General features: G+C 39.3%; 1 protein-coding gene across 13 annotated transcripts; it reads left to right on the forward strand.

Moving 5' to 3' along the window:
• LOC111250650 (ornithine decarboxylase-like) lies at positions 1–23,231 on the forward strand. Of its 13 annotated transcripts, XM_086979583.1 has the most exons (14): positions 9–183; positions 1,524–1,618; positions 10,305–10,515; positions 12,090–12,336; positions 15,214–15,260; positions 15,848–16,242; positions 18,388–18,512; positions 19,354–19,556; positions 19,848–20,071; positions 20,273–20,513; positions 20,628–20,845; positions 21,197–21,514; positions 22,129–22,191; positions 22,298–23,231. In XM_086979583.1, exons 8-14 carry the CDS (start codon positions 19,385–19,387, stop codon positions 22,430–22,432), a joined length of 1,371 nt encoding a protein of 456 aa, XP_086835709.1. In that variant the 5' UTR covers positions 9–183; positions 1,524–1,618; positions 10,305–10,515; positions 12,090–12,336; positions 15,214–15,260; positions 15,848–16,242; positions 18,388–18,512; positions 19,354–19,384; the 3' UTR covers positions 22,433–23,231. The 13 variants fall into 13 exon arrangements, with proteins under 13 accessions (XP_086835724.1, XP_022661950.1, XP_086835738.1 ...); XM_086979598.1 differs by adding an exon at positions 2,332–2,425 and having other exon boundaries at positions 1–183; positions 1,527–1,618; positions 12,090–16,242; XM_086979563.1 differs by adding an exon at positions 2,332–2,425 and having other exon boundaries at positions 12,090–16,242.
• The last annotated feature ends 311 nt before the right edge of the window (positions 23,232–23,542 follow it).

The raw sequence follows: 23,542 nt of genomic DNA on the forward strand, positions 1-23,542 counted from the left end.
TAGCTTGGCCAGAGTTAATTTACTTAATTAGCATCTAGTTTGTGAATCCATGAATATCAAAGTACCCTTCTGGTCTTTTGTAATGTCCATTTATTCCCGAATTATGTTGTGCGATCCGTCCCAGTGTTCACGTGCAGCGCGAAGATTTCGTATTAGCTATGTCAGAAAAGCCTAATATTGGAGGTGAGTGCACAAAAATTCATTATGTTTTTTGTGTAGTAGTTTTCAGCGGCGTCCATTTCATCATGATCTTACAATGCCGAATAAATTGCCGCTGTCAGTATTCGCTGATTCGGTAATGGTAAACGTAAATGGTAGAATCTGACCCTGAAACGCTAGCTAAAAGCTGATAAAGTTTGAGTAAGTTGTTAGTAAATAGGGAATTTTTTCTTATATAATAACATCATTATTTAATGAGTTTTCTTATTTGTGCTTATCAATTACTGTACAAGGGTATCTAGCAAATTTTCCTTAACGTAAATATATCGTTGAAATTATCACATTGAAATATCGGCAATGTTGTATTCATGGAGACATTTAACATGAGTTTTGTGATGTCTTAAAAACAATTACAAAATACTTGCACTTGTTGGCTTGGTCATTTTATAAGCACCATGTCACTGGCATCGAATTCATAGCTCACATGAAAGATCTGCTACATTTTCTTCCGAGAAATGTATTTTCCCAAAACTCAAGTTCGTCTATTCAAGCCTAAGTTGCGCTTTCTCTTATGCCATATACATTGGCAAATCATTCAGATTACGACTAGTTGTCATATCAGACAGAAGCGGCATTCTCCATTCGCAGTCGCTGGCAAGCCCTTGTCAATACAAGGCTTAATTGCAGACTCTGACATATGGCATGTTTGGCCCCTGCGCTCATTTGTCCCGTCAGTTTAGTACAAAGTAGATCTGTGTCACAAAAAGCATGTGCTAGCCATGCTGTTTTCCATTCATCTGGCCAACATCATTACATCGGTTGAATTTTTCTGTTCGTATATAGTATTAAATACATTGGGTGCATAGCTGTTGCTTTTACCTATTCGCAGACTAAGCACGAAAGTTAGAAGTTCTTGTGAAGTCTAAAAACGATGTTTGTAAGCTTCCTTTTAGTTAAAGTAACATCTTGATTGACAATGCTTTCCCTACGGAGCCATGCTACGCCTTTGTACCGCGGTTATCAGCACCTTCGATCGTTTTTTTTGCATTATGATTGAATCGCCCTGATATGACACGACAGGGCGGTGTGTATAAGTTATGGTCAAACTATCTCTAATACTATACAAGCCGTAATAAATTCGTCTGAACAGGGATCAGGGTAAGAAGGAGATCCGGAATAGCTATCATGATTCTCAAAAGAAAAAAGTCGATTCTGTAATCATTTTTGCAACAACCTAACTAATAGAAACACTCTATTAGCTCTATTAACAATCGATCAGCGAGTTTTTAGGATTCTAGAATTAATTAAACACATCCGGCTCTGAACAAAACATCAAAAAGTATTCCTTTTAAAATGCTTTGCAGAAGGCCTTGGAGAGCACGAAGGCGTAAACAAATTCTTGCTTCATTTATAGTGTGCGGAAATTATATTTGAATTACAGTACGCAAGCATATTTCCGGTAAGTACTTTTCTAACGCTAACTTTTTATAAACATATGGAAGGGAGAGGTTTTATCAAGGAAATTTTAACCTTGCAAAAGGGATAGTCTGTTTCACCTGAATAATTGTTTTCCTTTTCGAACGTTTCCTAGCGGGCTGTGTCAAATTTAAGACTTAAGGAAAGATATCAATAATTAATTCAGTGCTGCTTTGTCCAGTATAGCATATACATTTTTGGTTTAACGTTTATATTGACATAAACATACAACGAATGTCAAAAATCAATGAAACGCTATTTATAAATACTATACGGACAAAACCAGCTTATCTATGCTGTAAACACGCAAGTAGAACGACATCAGCGTACGATGGTTTCTGGTGAAGGAAAATGCTACGGATCGAAACGCTACGAAAAGATTCATCGCTTAGTTTTTCCACTCGTTCTTCATTAAGTCAGACGGTTCCTCGTTGACAAACAAACGACAAAATTACGTTGTGTTACCCGCCGGCATGATGCTGCAAAAATAATTAATGCGGGCGTATATACATATATGTATGTATATAGCAAGCCCCTACTTATTTCCTGTATAGTAGGGGTCATTGTCGATACAAGGCTTTTATCGGTCTGAAATAGCTACGATTTTGCTGGTAAATGTGGCTTGTTTTGTTGTTGTTGTTAATGGGATATCATTACAACTACGTAACATGATGTCATCGATCGTGATAAGAGCAGCACCTTGTGCGAAGCAGGTATCGTTCGCACTTGTTCAATCAATGATCATCGACTAGCGGACCTTACGTGGCCCACAACGGATCGGCAGATAGGGGTTGGTAGAGGAAACGCTTTTCACTACTACTAATCTGGTGATACAGATATGTATTTGTTAAATCCTTTTAGTTAGCGTTAGGCGTAGAACAAATTGAACAGAAACACAAATCCGTTTTTCAGAGCTTTGAAGTGGACAAAAATGGCGTGATGACGCTGAAAAACGTCAGCGGAAAATGGGCTATAATAATAAAATTGCCTGTAACTATTATTTTTTTATCTCATGTATTTCTTGAATGGTTGTTTTTGAATACAAAGACAGGTCACTTTGCGCTTATACACTTGGCTAGTAGCTTTGTTCTCAGTATTTCCGTGAGTCTTGAGGATCATCAGAGGCCTTCTTCCTAGGGAGGTATAGCGTCACAGTTACACAGTACATAACTATTATCTTCTTTATTTTGAAGTTCTTAAGCTTCAGATTTGTTGATGACAATTCTGAAGTGCTAGTTTACTTTTATGAAAATCGACTATCAAGATTTGCAGATCTTCACAGTCGACTTGAGCGCGTCCCGATATAATCTTACTTTTGACGTACGTTAGATTTTTTAGTGTTAACTAAATGGGTGCTCCTTTTTCTACAACGTGTTGGCCTCCTCCTAAGAGCCAACACCATGTAAACTAGTATACAAATTCTAATATGAATAGCTGGTAATATTAGAGTTCAGGTATCTTTATCTAAAATTAATTAGGGGATATCATAAGTTAAACGTAATTATTAGGTAATTAATCAAAGCATAGTGTGTGGAGTCAAAACTGTTTGAAGTGAAGTAATTTTTAAACTTATCCGACCGATACAATCGTTGGGCTTGTTTTGGGGTGCGTCATTGCCGTATTGCACGTCCACTTCTCTTAAAAGGACCAACTTAGGTAAAAATAGTGGCTTTTGGTGTGTTATAGCTTGCTTGGCGGTGAAATTATTACATGAACTGCCTGTCGCATCTCTTTTTCTTCTAACGAAAGGCGGTGCTGTTGGCAATTGATTAATAATTTGATTCTCTATAAATTACTGAAGTGTTTTTGTATGCGTCTCATTTGTTACCTCTTAATTTGTAGTCAGATGCTGTTTAAGGGAAGCTTCAGCATACGATCTGTAGTTTAGGATAACTCGATTATAACATATTTGAGTAACTTTGCTTCATTGGTACTGCAACGTGTTTTTCTGTCATCGACACAGCACGTTTAACTTTGGACGTATTAAGGCCGAAGCTGTCGTGGGCCTTGGGAGGAAATCTGTGTGTCAAAATTCCATCGTCAGCACAATAAACGCTAATCGATCCCTGATTCTAGTTGTAAAACAAGCATTTATGAAGCAAATTTTCTGAAAAGCTTCCGTATATTATCGTACCGTGATCATATCGTTGATGCATCCAAAAAATCAATATTCAAATCTTTCTATTTAAAGATGAGAAGCAATATATTTTGTTACTTTGTTACGGTGCTTTTTACTTTTAAGCAGGTTGCATCCTACCAAATCTATGTTTTCAATTTTCTAGATTGAAACATCCGTATCCGTATAGAAAGGGGTACCGTATTTTACAACAAGTGTATTGTTATCGCCAGCAAACTTATTGAATAACCAAGTATCTGTCGAAATAGGCGCATTTCGGTTTCCGGATGCTGACTACGAGGCAACAACCTATGCCTTTACAAATTGTGGTCACCTTGCGCCTAGATGAACATACTTGCTCGATATTTGATCGGCACTTTTTTGTTTCAGCTGAATTTTGAGGTGCAAATTTTCTGACACTTTTGTTGTAATTGTTGAGGTTGGTGTGTGTTATGCTGATATTTCTATACTGTCATGGCCAAACGTTGGTCACGCAAGTGTACATTAGATGTTCTGTTTAGCCCTACCGACGTCCGCGAAGAGACCACGCTATAAAACAAGTTCCGACTAGAAAATTTCACAGGTAGTCTATCATCTGCTGCAGCCTGTAAACAAGAGAGAAGTAGCAAACATCGAGCCGACATACTTACAATGCATAGAAGCTACCGCCTATAATTATGTTATCTCAAAAGAAGGCTTCAACTTTTAGATGAAACAAGTGGTATTATAATATTGTATCTATGTGACAGAGATGTAAGTAGCACGATGAAAAATAAGAATACAGCTTACTAAATATTTAGAGGCTATAGAAAATGTTGAAAAGTTCTAGTCGTTGAACTTCATTTACCAAGAAAGATATTTCTGACCCCGATATGTCTACGATGCGGTCGTGCATATGCACATAGGATATTTAAATAATGATAGGTAAAAGGTAGATCCCTAGCACGTTCAAAAGGCAGCTTGAGTTTTGTAGAGTTTTTGTATTTATTTCTTGGAAACAGCTCAGAATCAGAAACTAGGGAACCAGCGGTACCTCTAAAGTCAATATACGATACCGTTTGTAAAAAGCTCGGTGAAAAGTAAGCATTTAAGTGCATTTTTTTAGTATATTGTGGTAGGCGTCTTTGATTAAGCATTTTATCGAATACAAGCATGCAATTCGACACGACAGGATATATTAAAATGTTGGAACAATTTGACTGTTCATGCTTGTTTATATATATATATATATATAATATATATATATATATTACGCCGATTCGATATAGTGTATTTAGTCAAACCATCGCTAAAACGATTTATTAACACTTTTATAATTTTAGCTACACTACATAAGACGTGAGTGAAACCATATTAATAATAACCGTTCAATTTATTTTCATAGGCATGAGTCAAAAACGCACATATAGTTAAAAACAGAATCTTCTGTTTTGTCGAAGTCATTAATCAGAAAAGTCTTTTTTAAGAATAAGCAGATGTAGGTGAGAATCTGCACTGACGAACATCATAAGCAAGAACTGGCAGAAATAGAGATTTTACAGTTCGCTTACAAATATTTATTCTAATGTTGAGTATGGGGTAGTCGAAAAGGTTAACGGTTTACCTAGCTAGATGGAGATAGATCTCAAGTAAAGTGGGTCACGTTGGGTCAGCGTTGGCGTCGTTCAAAAGTTGAGATTTGACAATAGTAGATATGCTAACATTGTTGGAATGCCCTTGGAAAAATGAGTCAGATTTTTGCAAAAACTCGTTTTACTTTACAATTTTATTAGACCGCCCAATGAAATCCCGCAGGCTTGAAACTGACTAACCTTTAAACTACGCGCCGCTAGCAGACGAAATTTGACCGAAATTTGGCATAATATGAATTATGCTTAGTAATTTGTGAGTGGAAACCGACTGAGTTTTTTGCTTCTGAAGAAATAAGTTTAAATGGAAAAACACCTTTGGGCTCCACAAATCAACGTTCAGTGGTCATATTTCCATCTCTCGAACGCTACAGCGTTGCGGAAATTCATTACGAGTTGGTGATCGCATTAGGCAAGCGGGTTTTAAACGAAAGTATACTACGCGAATAGCGCAAACGTTTCGAGAACGGAAATTGAAGCGTTGAAGAGCGCCGATAAGATGACCAGATGGTGGGACCCAAAAGACAAGAACGCACTGTCGGAATCAAAGAGGCTTTTCACGCAGCTTCGAGCATAAGTGCTGTATTGGCCAAAAATATAATTTTACATGTTATATGTTACAGAATTATCACCTAATTGTAAGGTACAAAAACCAAGTAAAAAATGGTTTCCCGTGAATGGGATGGCTTCGGATCAATTGAAAGTACGTAGGGCGTACACCGCGTGTAATTCGTGGAATTTGAATCAACACGAAGACCGCTTGCAGCACACGCTCACCATAGAAAAGGCATTGTTTTAATCTCTATCGCTAGTCGGAAAAGGACTTGGGCAGAGAATGGCGTCTCCCTAGAGAAAGATCAAGTTCTGCGGCACTGTCGGGTAGGATCGGGCATAAGCTGATGGTAGTACTTACAATAGACATTAGAGGCATTAACTACTGTCAGATACTCGCCGAGAATAAAACACTACCTTAAGAGATTCATGGGCCGTTCGCGTGGCAATCGAAAGCACGCTGCCTGGTTACTTGAGGACAACGCCAGGCCTCATTGCCATGCCTTAATTGTGTTTTGTATTGAGCAGATGGAATATTTAACGTTGGCTTCAACCTGCTTATTTTTTTTTATCTAAGGCCGTGTGATTACGGGGCTTTCCATGTCCTTAAAAGGACAACTTATAGGCAAGCATACACCACTATCAATTGATTTTGAAAAATCATAGATAGGGAAATTACATATTCGAACTCGAATAATAGATATATGGCCGCTCAAGAGCTGTCAGAGCTTTGGAATACATGTGTAAAAAATACAAGAAAATGCTTTTAAAACATCTTAAAAAGTTACCTTCGAGCCCAGAACGATAAAATCATAAATGCTACCCATAAAAAACCATAAAAATGTGTGCTATTTATAGTCAGGATATGTCATCAGAAAAAAAAAACGGCCCAAAGATTGAAATGATTCGATGTGAAGGACAGTCATCGCGGTGGTCTACTAATTAGGAAAAAAGCGGATGAAATTATTTCGAAAAGCGAGAAAGACCGACGCGTGAGAAGCCATGACATCGCCATGGAACTAAATATCGTAACCAAACTGTTTCAAGCTATTTGAAGAGAGCTGGCTGCAAAAAAGAAGCTCGATGTTTGGGTATCACGCGAATGAACAAAGAAGAGTGTACTCTTTTGGGACATAACCCTATCTGCGAAACCCAACAAAAACCGAAAATGAAATTAAGTCATTTTCAAAGCTGCTAATTACGGATAATAACAGATAGATTATATATAACAATAAGGAGCAAATGGAAAGAAAACAAAAAAAAATCTATGGCAAAGTCCAGACTGACGCCAAAAAACATGGTAGAAATGGAAAGGAATCGTGCATTATAAATCTGCCATATAGCTAAAGGATTGATCTGGTGTTAATAGCTAACAGGACCAGAGGAAGCAATGGAAAATCGACCCGAACTAGCGAACAGAAAGATTATCGTCTTATTATGAAAATGACAAACCACATATTTATTGAACTATCCGCCAAAAATTGAGAGACTCAGACATAAAATTTCGATGCATGTACTCGCGCCCTAGGCTACCATTTATGTCGATCAATGTCATCTACACCGTATTAATTTAGACTGAATGGAGGAATACAAAAATCATTGATTACAATTTTTCGCCCAGACAACACAGAAGTTCTGCAGTGATAAGGTGTACCCAGAAAAATGGCAGAAGGTTACCAATTAAAATGATAATATTATTTGAAAACGAATTGTCTTTAAAATTTTGGTTAAAAAACAGTTAGTAGTTTTGTGAAAACTCTGTCTTAAAGCATAGAGCCCGCTATTGCTAATACTTGAAACACCTGTTCAGTTTGCTCCTATTAGCTAGGGAGATAGTCAATATAGACACCAAGCTAGCTTTAGTTTTTCCGAAACAAACGACTAAGTGGGCATTTCTTCGTAGCAAGCATTTTAATGAGCCCATCGTCCACTTGAAGATAACGAGCCGTCAGCAAGTTGGTAACCTTTGCACAAGCCACCTGAGTTCGACGACATCTATCAGTGAATAACTTATATATTTGTATTGAAATTATGTTAAATTATATTATTCAATTAGACTGCAAAAGTAAACTAAAAACGAGATTCCAACAGCAGTACTCTTTCAAGTAATAAATGATTTTCGAGAAGAGCCTTTGGGTTACGTGAGGTCGGTTTGCCCAGAACGGCATTAGAGAACTGAAAAATGACCGTTCAAAAAATTCAACAGATTCAAATCAGATCTGAGGGAAGGCTAGAACTTTTAAAAGTCGAAAATCCGAAAATGTTCAAGATCTAAAAAGTTTCTAAGTTTAAGAGCAGATAAACTTTTACCTTTACTGAGCATCGTTAAAGGCAAATGGCTCCTAGCACTAAACAGGGTGTGTTTGCAACCGGTTTCAGGGTGTACTCATCCTTAAGCATGGTATGGAACTCTTCCCAGGTTTCCTAAAACTAATGTCGTAATGAACGATATCGTTCAACATCGACCAGGATTATTAGCGAAAGGACACCGTCTCTCTCTCTGTTATTTTGCTATTTGCTGTTTCACTTCATTTTTAGGTCAGATCAGGCGGTGATGTCTGCATGTATTCGATAGACCAGATTTATTATCGGTTGATTTAACGAAGATGAAGTGATCATTTTACTGTCTCCATACCAGCGCAGTTGTATACAATTCTACAGTACCCATGATCGTGTATATGCTATACGATTTGTTGAAAGCTATAGGACAGATGCAAGATCCATATGAAATACTACAACTGTCTAATAGTCTAATACGTGAAGAGTTAGCTTCGTATTGACCGTCAAGGTTCTGCACACGACCCAAAACGATCGCCGTCTGCCAGTGCTGCAAGTAGTTACTGGGTAAACGGCCCCTCTCGGAATATTATAGTCTGCGACACATCAATTTAACGTCACGAATCATTCGTTTAAAACATTTCTCGCTTGCAATATGCTTTTGTTTGCAGGAGAAACAAAACTGGCTTCTCTATGGGCTGCACGATTTCCAATTTGAGCCTTAACCCATGAACAATGATCATTTCCTTAATTCACATATATCAGGAACTATTGGAAATTACGCAATTAAGCAACAACATTTTTTATAATTTATTCTAACACCATTATCTGCATTATCCTACAGTCAATTAAATGACTGCCTTTTGCGTATCTTCGCCTACGCAGCCCTGTATCCCCAAGAGCAGCCCTGCCCTGTATATAGCAGTCTATGGACGACTACTTATCAGATCCGGATCAACAGGTAGATGAGCAAACAGACAATTAAGTAAATGAATACCATCAATAGTTAGATAAGCAAACGTTTTCCACTTACAAGTACTCGTAGTGAGAAGCTGACAACATCGGTACCGTGATTGCCCATCTGCATTGACAGCGACGTGTCTATTCGTGTAAATCTCAGTATAGCTTATACTTGCATGGTCACCTTGTTGCACGGATTTTTTGAAAAAGATCCTTTTGCTAAGTCTCGCTATGTCTCATATAGCTCTATACCTAACTATAGCCCATCAATATTTTATCAAGCATCAGCAATTTGTGTCCTACAAAATGTTCAAGCAAAGTTAAGACAGCAGCACGAAGCTCGTACGGATAAGAGGCCAATAGAAAAAAAATCAGCCACGTCGTCCTCTATATATTAAAGTCACTGGGCCTTTACATATTATACTCGACTTTTTCGACGAAAACCTGCAACGACCTGGACGGAGTTGAAAGAAGCCGTTGCCAAAGTTACCTGCAAACTCGGGACCTGTTCTCATGTAATGGCATGCAGTTGGATTTCCAGTCTTTTTGAACTCTTATTTATTTCCTCATTTACTTCAATGATCCGAACGATAATATGCGCTAACTTCAGATGGCGAAGCATGCAAAAGCAGTCGCTCTAAAATATAACTTCATAGAAGCTAAGCTATTTTTTTAATCTAAATTAGTATTATATAGTATATACTTGGAGACAGTTATCGCACGACCTATATAACTCCTCATAAAGGTGGAAACTTTTAATTTTGAAAGGTTGGCTACTGCGGAGTTCAGCTAAAGGTATTTATTTCTATTATCAGTAGTCTATGAAAAGCTAGACAATTGCTTTTTACCATTCTTGATCTGTTATGCAATACACAAAACGCATTGATTGAGCCATTCATGTAAAATATTTTAATAGTAGACTAAATAATCTTTACAAGATTTTGTTACCATAAAAAATCTACAAAATCAAAAAAACAACACGTTAATAAGTTTATATTCAAGTACAAGGCTATGTTTGTATATATGCGTCAAATGCAAACCACTAGTTACTATAGAGAAACGAAAACTCAAGAGTTAAGTCAGAGTCCGGATACTCATACTGCCATAAACTTGCTGTTTGTTCCCGTGGTTTTCAGGTAAAAACGAAAAAAGGGGGCGGATTTACGACAATGATAGCATCAACAAAATGCAACAATGCAATGCTAAACATAGCATTGTCTCTCATAGTAGCAAATAGTGGTCTCGTAGCTGTGATCCTTTATAACATGGCTGTTACTTCTCGCTGCCTTGCAGTCGCGGCTCAACCATCGTGAAATGAACATCTTCAGGAGAACTCATAAAAAGGAAGTGAGTGATATCATTATAATCACGCGTAGTCGGCAAGGAACGCCCTTAACCGGAGCGCTAAAATATATACCACCAGTAGCTTATCTTCACAAGGCTCAACTGCATCATAATAATTTTATCGGCTTATATTAAACAAACATACACCAGGTCTAAGCTCGTCTTTTTAGTAGCGAAAAAAGAAAAGCTGTTGTTGTACTCTATGAGGGTGAGTCAGCTGAATTCTCTTATGTGACGTTTTGCAGAAGTAAACTTCTAGCAGCTCATAACCACTGTTGTTAGGTATGACTTGCGTTTGTTGTTTTCCGTTTTGAATCGGCAGTTTTAATCGTAGCTGCGCTTGAGAAAGTTATTCTCACTGATTCAGAGACATAGAACGCGATTCACATTAGCCAACTTACAAGTTACACGTTCTTGAGGCAATTGCAAGTTTCGCCGTCACCGTGCCACCGGAAGAAAAACAGCGTGACAATATAATAGATAAACAAGTTCGCAGCTAATTATCCTATTATAATAGTAACACTTTTTTCACCCACTGCCGTCAATCGTCTAAACTAAATACAGTTGACAAAACGTTTGTCTATAACATCTTCCAATCGAGCCTGACAAGTAAAAGCGTCATCAGTAATTACCAGTACCCTTTACGGTGTGAAAAACTATAAGCTAACAGTAAGCCAAATACAGCAGGACGTAATTGCGGGCAGTGTATGAGCAATGGGGCAATCCCGTACGGTTTTGGCTGAAATCCAAACAAGAACACAAAATGGCCGCGGCTTCGTACCGCTCGTTCCGGGGAGTGAAAAATTCCGCTGTTTGCCACACGGTTGGTATCAAACGGTGCGTATTTGAACGGGCTTTGAGTGACAGGCTCACAATTTGACGGTGGACATTTCTGCAATAGACATACGGCAAGCCCTGCTGGTGGGTCGGGTCCGTGCTCAGAACTGCTATTTAGCAGCAGGTGCGTCGTTATAGCAGCGGTATCATAGTGTTTCCCTACAACTATGAAAACTGCTGTTTCTCACTGTCGAATACTGATAATTGCGCTCATGTGACGACGTTGGCAACCAAGCTCTATTATAATAATATCGAACAATCACAGCCACGGGTAGCAAAATTTTAACCGCCCATAAACCAGTTATTCTGATATAAAGATAAAGTATAAAACAGATTTAGTGTACGAAAAAATAATGGTAAAAAATCGAAAATGATAATTGAAAACGTTTTTCGTTGACGCCGCGCGCAAAATTTGGAAGGATTAGCTGAAAGTGATATAGGGAAGTTCGTGAGTTTATCTGACTATGTACGGCGTAAATGCTTAAGTTGGTCCGGCATTATGTGATAGATCAGAAAGACAATAATATGAGGTAGCTATATCGTTGGAGATGTATTTATGCTATATAGTTACGTGAAGGTAAAGGCCTAACATCGTCCCTCATGTCATGCAATAAATGAAGAGGATGTCAAAGACTATTAAACTTGTCATAGAATAGTGCAACAAAAATCAAGTCTTTGTCTGCATGATGTGGCCCGGCACAGATAGCAAATCCGTATTCACGTTTCTTAATGCGTTGCAGATACATGCACAGTCGTTCAATAGAAATCTTCAATATCTGCATCATCATCAACAACAGCACACATAAGAGTAATGATGGTAAATTCATAATAAGAGACTAACTGTATGCCGCATCTCGGAGCATCCTTATAATACACACGCGCACAGAGCAATCGTACGACTTCGATCCGACATAGGAAAAGCTGATCAGTCGCTACCGAAGCTAACGGCTGATGACCCAGCTACAATCGTCGATGTCCGACATAAAGGTAACGGAGAGTAAAATTAAGCAGCGTTCTCGCAGGAGTTAATCTTGAAACAACTTGTCGCTCATACTTAGACCAATGCAGGCACACGTATATATATATATATGTGTATGTATGTATATGAGAAATGCGTGTTTACGTATGGGGACGTGCCCATGTATCTACGCCAATTAGTGGCGCCTAACGAGTATAGCGGTACGGACACGGCGGTATGTAACCTGGTGGCGACGAAAATATGAAATCAATTTTATGATTGTGTTCGATCTACATCCATGATCGGAAACGTATGACGTATTCGGCCGTATACGTTATAACGAACATTGATAGCGTCGCAACGCTTGTTCAGTCTCTCAACGAATCGACTAAATACATTTGATTAAACACTCGTCACGCCACCAAAATGTAGACGTATCTAACAGTTGCCTGTTTCGTTCTCACACAGGACCTTTTCTTTCTAAGTCAATCAGTAGTCTCCTCCAAAGGCTATAGACAGTGCCAGTTCCCTAATTACTGTTGTTCAGGCGATCAATTGGTTGCAAACTGCACGCCTTTCGATGATAAAACGCTCCGTGGTACTTGATAAACCGTAGCATCTAAGGCTGAACCGATTTCTTAGACGCTTGTCAATCATCGAGTGTGCGGCACATCTTAAGTATGACAGGGATAAGTCTCTGTGCCCGTGACAACTGAATGGATAACGTATTTCATCTGCAGGGCCTGATTCGAACTCTGGCATAGACACACTTGGTTTCGTGCTGGGAGTCAGCCACCTCGTGAGATGCCGTGTGACGGCAATACCGGACGTAATATTCGAAACATAGAGGAACAAGTCCGTGCTGTATAATTAGACTGACTGATTCGAAGCAGACATCAGCTTGATTAGTCCTGGGTCCTTCTCGCCAAATTGCTCGACTCGAGTCCAGCGAGTATTCTAGTAGTCACTAAACGAAGGCTCCCTGTCAGCACTGTGAGCTACCGTATTCAAGCTACAATTCTCAAGGCGGATGCATTTGTGCAGAGTTAATGAAGTCATCTTGATAGCCCTGTAAACTCGATCGGTTTTTATTTAACAGGAAGGATAATTTCAAACTCGTACAATGTAAACGTTCAAAATCGATTCATTAAAGTTGATCTGCCGGACTAAAAAGCGTAAAAGATTTTCTGATTAATTTAAGTTTTAATGACCGGGCAGTTGGCTTGAGTGATTATTTTTCTCGGCATAGATGAACAAGTACCGAATCAGGACATATTACAGTCAATCTTCGCCGCTATTTCACTGGTTTTTGATCCAACTTGAAAAGTGTGAATTTATAGATGCATCCACCGTCCAGGCAGGAGAACGTCCTGACGTTGGAAAGCTATAACCGACATCGCCAGGTCACAAATACTGGTTTACTGAATATCGTTGTGATACTGATATCTGTAGAAGCAGCGGACTTCAAGCAAATAAATTATGTAAACTAGATTATTGTTCAGCATATGAACGAAAGGGTGACTTGCTTGATATTTCATACAAACTTATGTTGAAAAATCTCTAACTTCCTATCCTGATAATATCAAACAGCAGTACAGTAAGCCTAAATAAAACATAACAACTTCCGGCCGTGTTTTAGGCACCAGAAAAAAATGTTGACAGCTTTACTTACACTGCTAATATTATCGGTGCAGGTTTAATTGGAAGGTGGCGATGAACGATAATCGTTTGTAGACATTAAAAAAACATCGAAAATAACCAAAGTAGTCTCATTCAGTTCAAAGGAAGACCAGTATCGTTCGTGATAAAACGCTTTCATCACACTTCTAAGGACCAACTAGCGTTTTTAGGAGCGCCTATATTATTTACTTATTATTAGTACTATTACTTATTTATATATATAGAATTGCCAATGCGGGTACTCGAGTATTTAGATAAATTTTGTATGCCGATTGTGTTGTTATATTCCGCCACATTTTAGGACCTAATATATATATAATGGTTGTGAAATGACTCTGAATGAATTATACGATCGATTAAAATAACGCGAGGTACAGATGGTCCAGGTTTGCAACAAAGGAGGTTGAAGATATACACAAACAGAAGTAATATATGACTTTAGTATATGCGGTGACATATCTACGTGAGTGGACGTGCAAATAAATAACTTGGATATCCACTCTTCTAGCTATATAAAAAAGAGGACCGTCAATTTTAATTAAACAAACGTAAGATAAATTTATGCATGTAACCATTAGGAAACACTTAAGATTGCTTGAATGACTGTTGTGCTATTTACAGCCTACACTCGGGACAAAGCACTAACAAAAAAAAACTCCTTATTTCCCGACACTAGCTAATAAGAACTGGCTAAGAAGTTTTCATCATGATGTGTTCCGAAGTTCTCCAGGGCCTTAAATATATACTCCACTAGAGTTCGTTCAATTTTACTGTGATATTATTCATTGGGCAAATGGAAAACCATCGGGTACAGTTACGTATCACAAATAGACTTCGTTTACTGTTGAGTGGTGTTATGGAAGATTGCTTGTGTCTAGACTCACGTTAGTCCCTAAGGCGTAGATGAGAATAATTTTTTGAGCTCGTGGCGTCATACGATTTCTTGAAAGTGCCATATCCGATTCAAGGTCATCAAGTGCCAGAGGATCTAACAATGAAGAACAGCGGTCAATACGGCAGGTTACGGTTGAGCCCGAAATCTTGCATAATATATGTATATGAGAGTCGAATGTTGCAGTCGCCAGCTGTTTACACGAATGTCACCGTAAGACGTAAATAATAGTACAACCGGACTAATTCGGAGCGACTGTTAGTAATTCTTCCAGATATCTTTAACTCGATTCCTTTTCTATCTGAAATAATTTGTTGTATTTCTTTGTTTTAAGGCACCGAGACATGAAGTTTTTTTCAGAGCTCGACGCTACGAACAGTCGTAAGTTAAGGAGAGATGGGGATAGGCAACTAATTATTGCATTTGACAATCGCTACGGCATGAAGGTGAGCCAAATATTGGTTCGCTGCTGCTGATAATGATGACGTCGGTCTTGATGATACGTTGACTGGTCGCCTTGCCTATCTGGTGTGTTTCTTAGTCTTGCGGCGAGGGTAAGTGGGTCTTGGAAGGCTTCTTTTTTGGTCTTGGAATTTCCTCCGCGGGTTGCGCTGCCGTTGCAATCGCTTAGCGGCGGGCGGCAGCAACGTTCGATAGAGAGGCAAAGAGATGCCGTGGCTATCCGACTTCTTTGCGTGTGATTGCCAGTGTTGCCGTCGAAGGGCTGAATGCCCAATCGGCAGCAGCGGCGGCATTGGCGGCAGTTGCCGCAGCAGCGGTAGCAGGTTGGTCTTGTCTTCTTGTCTTGCTGAAGACAACAGCTGGATGGATCTATTATCCGTCGTCGATGATCGCTACAACGATACCGTAGCACCGCAGACCAACGTTAATATCACATTTGTTGTCGTTGTTATCCCATTCATCGTCTTCGTATTCGTCTTCGTTTGCTGCCTGTTCCTGTGTGGCAGCCAATTACGTACGGCGGTCGGTCGGTCCGTCCATGTTTGTGTGAGCATCTAGCTGGTCTTGCTGATCCGGCTGATGTGCCTCTTCGGTCTTGGTTGACGCCGCCGGTGCGGTCTTGGTTGCGCGCGACGCTGCGAAGGAAAGAGCGCATCGATTCCCCTCGCGTTGAGCTAATTCAGGTGACGCGCAACGCCGACGCTACAAGGACTCCGATCTCCAGGCAAGACGCAGAGTGCGCCATAAGGAACGAATCGGAGACTGAATGCATGTTCCGATCGTCTCAGACTAGTCGAGATACCCGACAGAAGGAGCGCCCGGCTCCGCATTTCGAGACTTCACGCAGGGATACGTATTAGCTTAGCCACACCGGTCGGCTGCTTATCCTAGCCGAAGTAAGGTAAGTTGATTTTTAGAACAATGAAAAATTACGTTGGACCATGCATTGCTAAAACGTCCCAAATTTGCCACTCATAAAAGGTGACGTGTGGTTTTCATTGATGACGTCATGTCACGTTGGCTTCATGCACCAACAGAGTCATACAAATTTCGTTTTCTTGTTCTGTCCCGTCAGCTATCGGATAGCTGCCCTAATCTAGTGGGTCGGTATCACGTTTTTGCGGATGCCACTATTGTGGATTTGGTAAACAAGCGTTGATTATTTGAGGCGTGTTTCTGCTGTATCGCAGTCTAAATGGTTAGTTGTAAAAAAGCTAACTCAAGTATCTAATCTTTACCCACTGGGCAGATTCAACAATCGAAAACCTTTGTCCATGTTAAAAAGTTTTGTATATGAATAAAGTTATAACTCCAAATTGTTTAAGCCAAACTCAATTATGAAGTCAAAGGACCTTGTCCGCTATTTAAGGGCGCGCAATGCTGCCTATCAATGTATTTCATTGAACGCAAATAGTATTTCATCACTTAGTAACTCGGATAGCTTTAGGTAAGTCACTCTAACGATTGCGATTTAGTCGAACTGTACAAGCTTAAAGCCGAGACCAGGTTATTTCTCTACAATGATTTAAGTTGTTATACGAAAATATAGTAACCGTTGCCCCTGGTGCTCCAATCAGGCGAAATAGTGCTTATTTTTCATTGACTTCACGAAAAGAGGAGCACACGCTGATCATTTTGGGTAGATAGCATGCTGGTGGAGTGCTAGGTATTATAGATTAATTCACAGAACACAATTACAGACAAGTACGCGGACGAAGATTTTATAAAAATCTTCGTTTAAATAGCGATAATTAGCTTGATCCGACGCTATATATGTCCAACCCATGACTCATACGCAATCTGCTCTCGATTACTGAATTATAGCTCGGTTTTGCGTGCGCTTGTCATCAACTAGATCGTTACCTGCCGATTCATCATCAGATGGCGAAATTCGTCACTGTCTCTGTTTATATCTCCCAAAAAAATGTCTTCAATGAAGTCTGTTTACCTTTTCCTACTACTACTACTACTACTACTACTACTACTACTACTGTCACATACAAGATACGATAATCGTATGAAAATATACACAGATATCATTATCTCTGCTTTTGCCTCCCTAAGAAAAAAGTGTCATCAATGATGTTTATTTGTCGTTTCATACTATATAAGATACTTTAAAAATACGATCTATTTATGAGTGAATGATCTCAGATCTTCCGATATCCGAGTGCAAAGCAAATCTGAGTTCGGCGAATCAGATCTGTAGACCCGATGTTCGGAGCATAGGGACGATCGGTAATCTTGGAAAAGGATATGTAACTCGAATAGAATTTAGAAATCATCTTGTTGCTGGGAATGATGCGGGCATCCCCTCAGAATGCTTGCTTCTGCATGCATACGTAACGTAATTAGCATTGGGAATATAGGTAGGGGGGTGAATCGGAACCGAGTGTTCGTAGACGTATCGTATAGTTTGTAGCAGTTAGACAGTAATGAATTAGTCGCCAGTTAAAGCTAGCTATTGTGTCACGCCAAATAGGCTGTACTACCAGAAAAGCTTGCGGTTAGCTGATGTCTTTAGCTAACGCTCCCAATTTATGAACGGTAATTTTCAGTACTTAGTTGTTTGTCCTTGGTGGGATACGTCGACGTAACTGCTCGCTAGGACCTCTCCAAATTGGTTATTGGATTTGTTTTCTCTGGTGGCGTTTGTGTGTAGAGGTGGTCAATAATATGTGGAAGGCTTGAAGATATTTTTTACTATTTAAATTAGCTTTGTCTTTTTAAGACCAACTAGTATACTGTGCCATTTAGAATTTATCGGGGCGGCAATAAAATGTATCCATAAATTGGTCTGGTTAATTTCAGTTATATAATGGAAATATTAGAAGCAGTCAGTGGTACGCAGAAGATACTTTAGAAAAGGTATCTTAAATGCATAAGTAAACGCTGACGAATACACTTCTAGCTGTTATTTACACAACTATACGGTCGACATTCGACGGCTAAGAGTAATAAAAGTTCCGAACAAGGACCATTATATAGTATAAAATATGACAAGTCTGTGATTGCTCCAGGTCTTACCAAAACTTTTTTCTATAAGTCTATAAGGGACGGAAGTGGCCAGAAAATAGGATCCAATCACTGATGCCGTTTACTCGATGTAAGATCCATTTAAAGGGGAAGACCATCGAGAAGAACTAAGGGAAGCCTAAGCAGTTCATGCACGTAAGTTGTGATCTCAATACAAGTTGGGGTTTCTTGTTGTACGTGTTGCTTTCATAATTAAATCACGCATTTTCGCCACCTCAACGACTTTTCCTTCACCTTTGCTACCTGCTTTACACGTTTTTGGTTGTAAGCCAAATATCTGCGAAACGCATTTTTCTAAACACCAACGACAAGAATCACCCAAGTGTTACATGTGGTAAGAAGTTTGGTACTTGTTTACTAACGTCCACAGTCAACTTTGATAGCGACTCGTTAGACGGCCCTTTTCTCAGAACGCACAGGCGTTAAGCACAGCTTATCTTTCCGCACACGTAGAGATCTGTCTATTGGGTCTTAAGCATCAAATAGCAAGATATAGTGGAGATGGGACCGTGGCATCGGTATCGGTATCGGTAACCATCGTCTATTGTACCTTATCATATTGTACCCTGTTTACATTGAGTCTCCACAACATATCTTTCCGTATCTACTAATAATACATTAGAATTAATAGTGTAACAGTGCTGGTGAAATGGGTCCGTAGTTAGCTTAGCTAGTTATTTTGTTTGCCAAACGGAAAGAGTTTGTAGTCTGTTAATTAGATCTACTATAGAGATTACCCTGGATCGATTTGTATTGAACCATCTTTTTCCCGATATAGATTGTGACGCATCTAGCTTTTCAACTCGTATAAACGGGTAAGAGAGAATCTAGGGCCAAACTCGAACCGAAGAGAGTACCTTTTTAGCCAGCCAAGTTTTTACATATGTGGAAGTATTAGCACCTTGAAGTTGTTAGTAGAAATCGAAATGTACGGCGGCCAAATTCGATCTCGTTCGACTGATGAATTTTTCTACAGGACGACATACCGAACAACGAAAATTAGCGAGATGACGTTCGAGAGTATTTCGTGTACGTCAGACGTCGGTGACTACGCGCGTGAGATCGTGCGATCTAAATCTCCCCTGGATTCCCGGGGATTCTATATCGTCAATCTCAAAGACGTTTTATATAAGATTCGTCTCTGGAAAGAGTCCTGCCCTCGCATTCAGCCATTTTACGGTTCGTTGTTAACGTATCAACTAATGATGTACTAACTAAAATGGCGTTCGTTGTTTGTTCTTTTTTTCTTAGCTAGCTTTCAGTTTTTCCTCAGAGCTGCCGTACGGCTCCCAGCTTTAGTCATAGATTAGATCTAGACCTTTCAGAATGTATTTCCGCTTAGTTCGGCACTCTTGGCCAGCTGTCCTACGGCAATAAAACGTATTGTCTTATTATAGAATAGTTTAAACAATTTCCGCTACCGTCCGCTACATTTACATGCTCATGCGTATGCGTTCATATTGATTATAGCCGTAAAATGCAACGATGATCCACTCGTGTTGACGCTGCTGGCCAGTTCGCGTGTGAACTTCGATTGTGCTTCAATGCAGGAAATGACTAAGGTTTTATCACTTGACATTGATCCGTCCCGAATCGTCTATGCACATCCCGTCAAAACCGTTCAGTATTTACAATTTGCTCGTCAGAATAGAGTGACGCAAATGACATTCGACTCATTTGACGAACTCCAGAAGGTAGGTCGTGGTGTTTTTCCGGTTCAGAATGGACAGCTCATTAGAAGCAGTCAGTTTAGTAAAGGCACACTTTGGATTTGATCATTCGTACGAAGCGTATAGCAGGCACGTGCAGTATTGCTCTTATCATGCGATTGCCTCTTTTAAGGTCATTTATATCTAGAAATGATATAGTTTTACTAAATTTATCTAAATTGATAGATTCGTGAATTCTACCCCGAAGCGGCTCTAATCATAAGACTAAAGGTTGATGATGGTGGATGTGTCTTCAAATTGTCTAAGAAATTCGGTTCTACGGAAAAGACGTCGGAGTATTTAATGGAGGAAGCTCACAAGATGGGACTAAACGTCATCGGAGTGTCCTTCCATGTCGGGTGCTCTAAGAAATCCTGTGCTATCTTCACCAACGCCATCGAATCTGCACGAAGACTCTTTGATTATGGTGAGTTATTCGCTTGATTCATTCAGAGAGCGTTTCACTGTCGTACGTTACAGCTAAGCTACTACTCATATCCACGACGAGCAAGCACAACAACGTAAAGCACTTTACTTTTAGGTGAACGACTAGGCTTCAACATGAAGCTACTTGATATCGGCGGCGGATTTCCTGGATATCGAGGATGCGAAAACGAATTTTGCGAACTCGCCAAAGCTATTAATATGGCTGTGGATAAGCTCTTCCCGAAAGGTCGAAACTATGAAATTATTTCCGAACCTGGAACATTCTTCGTCGCTTCGGCGTTTACTCTATTTTCCCGCATTATTGGCAAAAAGGTAAGTTAATAGTGACTTTGGTTTGCCTAAATATTTAATAGCGTTCTCGAATGGAAACACGTTTTAATGGCAACTGAATAAAACACACTTGAAGTAAATAGAAAATGCATTAAGGACGTGTTTTTTTACATGGTCTTGGTGGAAATAAACCAAATCCTTCAAAAGCCAGACACAATACCCAAAGTAGTGGTGGTTATAACTTGAAGCATTATTTACGTACGTATACAGATAGCTATTTTCCTTTAATGTTCAATTGATTTGATTAGTTGAGTAAAAATTATTGTCAATATGATGTCCTTGTTATAAATTAACTTGGGTAGAAGCCCTAATGGTTTGATGGTTCTCTCTCAGGTATTTAATGAGAGGTGCGCCGGCATCTTTAAGCGCAATTATACACTACATCAGAACAGCAATGGACATCGAACAACGAATGAATCGGGAAGTAACGTCGAAGCTCGAGCGGAGGACTCGTGTTCATCGGATAACGACTCAGACGCACCACCTGCGAAAAATAAGTGCAATCTTCAATGTGCCGAAAACCACGATGCGACGGAGGTGATAGCCTGCAAACGTTGCGAATACTATATCAATGATTCAGTATATATGAGCTTCAATATGTGCTTCTTCAATGAAGACCTTATCCGTCCAGAACCCCTTCATCTTAAGGAGGTAGGCAAGTTTCTCAAGTTACTTAGGCTTTGGCTTAACTTACCCATTGAACGAAAATGCATAAAGGAAAAGAAAACATTGATGGGAGCGAATTTGTGGAGGTGGGGAGCAACTAAAGCTATAGTCTTACTTCTTAGAGATTGAAATCTGCGATACTATACAGTTTTTTTTTCCATTATAACCACAATGGGCATAATTTGTATTTCTCCGTCAGTGCTTGTATATAGAACGAAAATCTAAGATCATCCACAAATTGGCAACTACCTGCACCAGTTTCATGAAAATATTATTTTGTCTTAATTTCGGCGAAAGAAATATGCTCAATTACTCAAAAGTGTTTATAGAACGAAAAATCACTAATATTCGAGCAAACCATGATCATTATCACGAACTATGCACATGTACACAATTCCAGAGAAAGTGTTATGCAGGAACATTTGGTTCGGCGTTAGCATTAGCGATATAGAAAAATATACAGATAGCTTCATAAAATGGGTGTGCATCTAATTGCTAGTCTCGGGTTAAATAATTACGACAGGCTGACGTGGGCTTTACATCGGCTACTAACCGTTTGCGTATTGTAATAACAATCACCGTATACTTGTTTCTTTCAGCGTTTGGATTGTCCTCGAGTAAAAACCGTTCTATGGGGAAACACCTGCGACGGAGTCGACAAGGTACACAGATTAACGGGGACTGAAACATAAGTAATATGTGCATTTGGTTGACTGGTAAAGCCGCCATATCTGAGTAGAGAAATATGCTATTCTCTCACAATTGCAGGTAAAAACGCAGTGTTTACTCCCAGAAATGAACACTGGCGATTGGCTGCGTTTTGATTCGCTTGGCGCCTACTCTGTTGTCCTTGAGACAGCCTTCAACGGAATGGACGTACCCGAACGTTTCTACATCAAATAAGCCGGAGTTCCACCTCGAAATACGCTCTTCGTTAAGTATAGGAGGCGTAAGATGTTCAGTTCCTTTGTGCATCAAAAGAAAAAGCTGATAATATACAATTGTGATTGCTCATGTTTTTTGTTCCTACTTAGTGGAGTAAATAGAATTTAGTCGGCACCAAGAATTAGGACACAAGTATTTAATAAACCGATCTATATGGCGTAATCCTTGCAAATGCAGGAGAGGACGAAATACCGTGGTAGTAGCGGTTGTGTGATGTGAAGGTATATAGCCCCGGAGCTGATTTGGTTGTGAAGTAACCTTTGATTCTGAAAACGGATAATTTAATAGGAAGCCGACAAAGTCCACATGATTGATAATACTCGTAAAAAATAAAACTTGTGATGTGGCAGAACCTCAAGATGGCGTCGATTAGACCTGCCAAACAGACTTTATATGGAATAAGCACATTTCAGATGACGTAGAAAGAAGCAAATACACAGATATCGTTGCTCGATAATCCGTATGGGTATTTGAGTATCATCCGATAATACAATAGCTAAACAATTCATTTCTTGTACTTCGCGAAGAGAAGCTCTATCTATGACCATTTCTGAATTGTACTTATTTTTCAGTTAAGTTGACAATTAAGTGCGACGCTGCATATATTCGAGACTGTATACCCTCTGTTATTAATTGTTGTTATTATTACTCTAATTACATGCCATTAGCGCGTAGTTGTGATTTATACGAGTCGTTACCGGTTGCGCAATGTAATATCAATTTCGAAAAGTGAATAAATACATATTTATAACTTATATATACGAACTGCTTCCTTCTAGTCAGCTTAAGAGATTACCTACGATCAATACTAGGCATAGTGTATAGGGCATTTCCTCCGACTTGGATAATTTTTTTTGGTGAAAGTGGGTGGTATTATAATATAAATTCATGCTCAGACGCGGATAAGCTCAAATTAGGAACACAAATAATTCGGGAAAAGCACGAAATCTCTACGGAAACCTTTGATACGCCAATGTACATAGACGGGTAAACAAAACCTCTTTACATATTAACATTGGTTCTTTTTACCGGTTAGTTTGCGCAGATGCACGGCGCAGTGCCATATCA

Source organism: Varroa destructor, unplaced genomic scaffold, assembly GCF_002443255.2.
Source record: "Varroa destructor unplaced genomic scaffold, Vdes_3.0 BEIS01000001.1, whole genome shotgun sequence".
Taxonomy (NCBI): Eukaryota; Metazoa; Arthropoda; class Arachnida; order Mesostigmata; family Varroidae; genus Varroa; species Varroa destructor.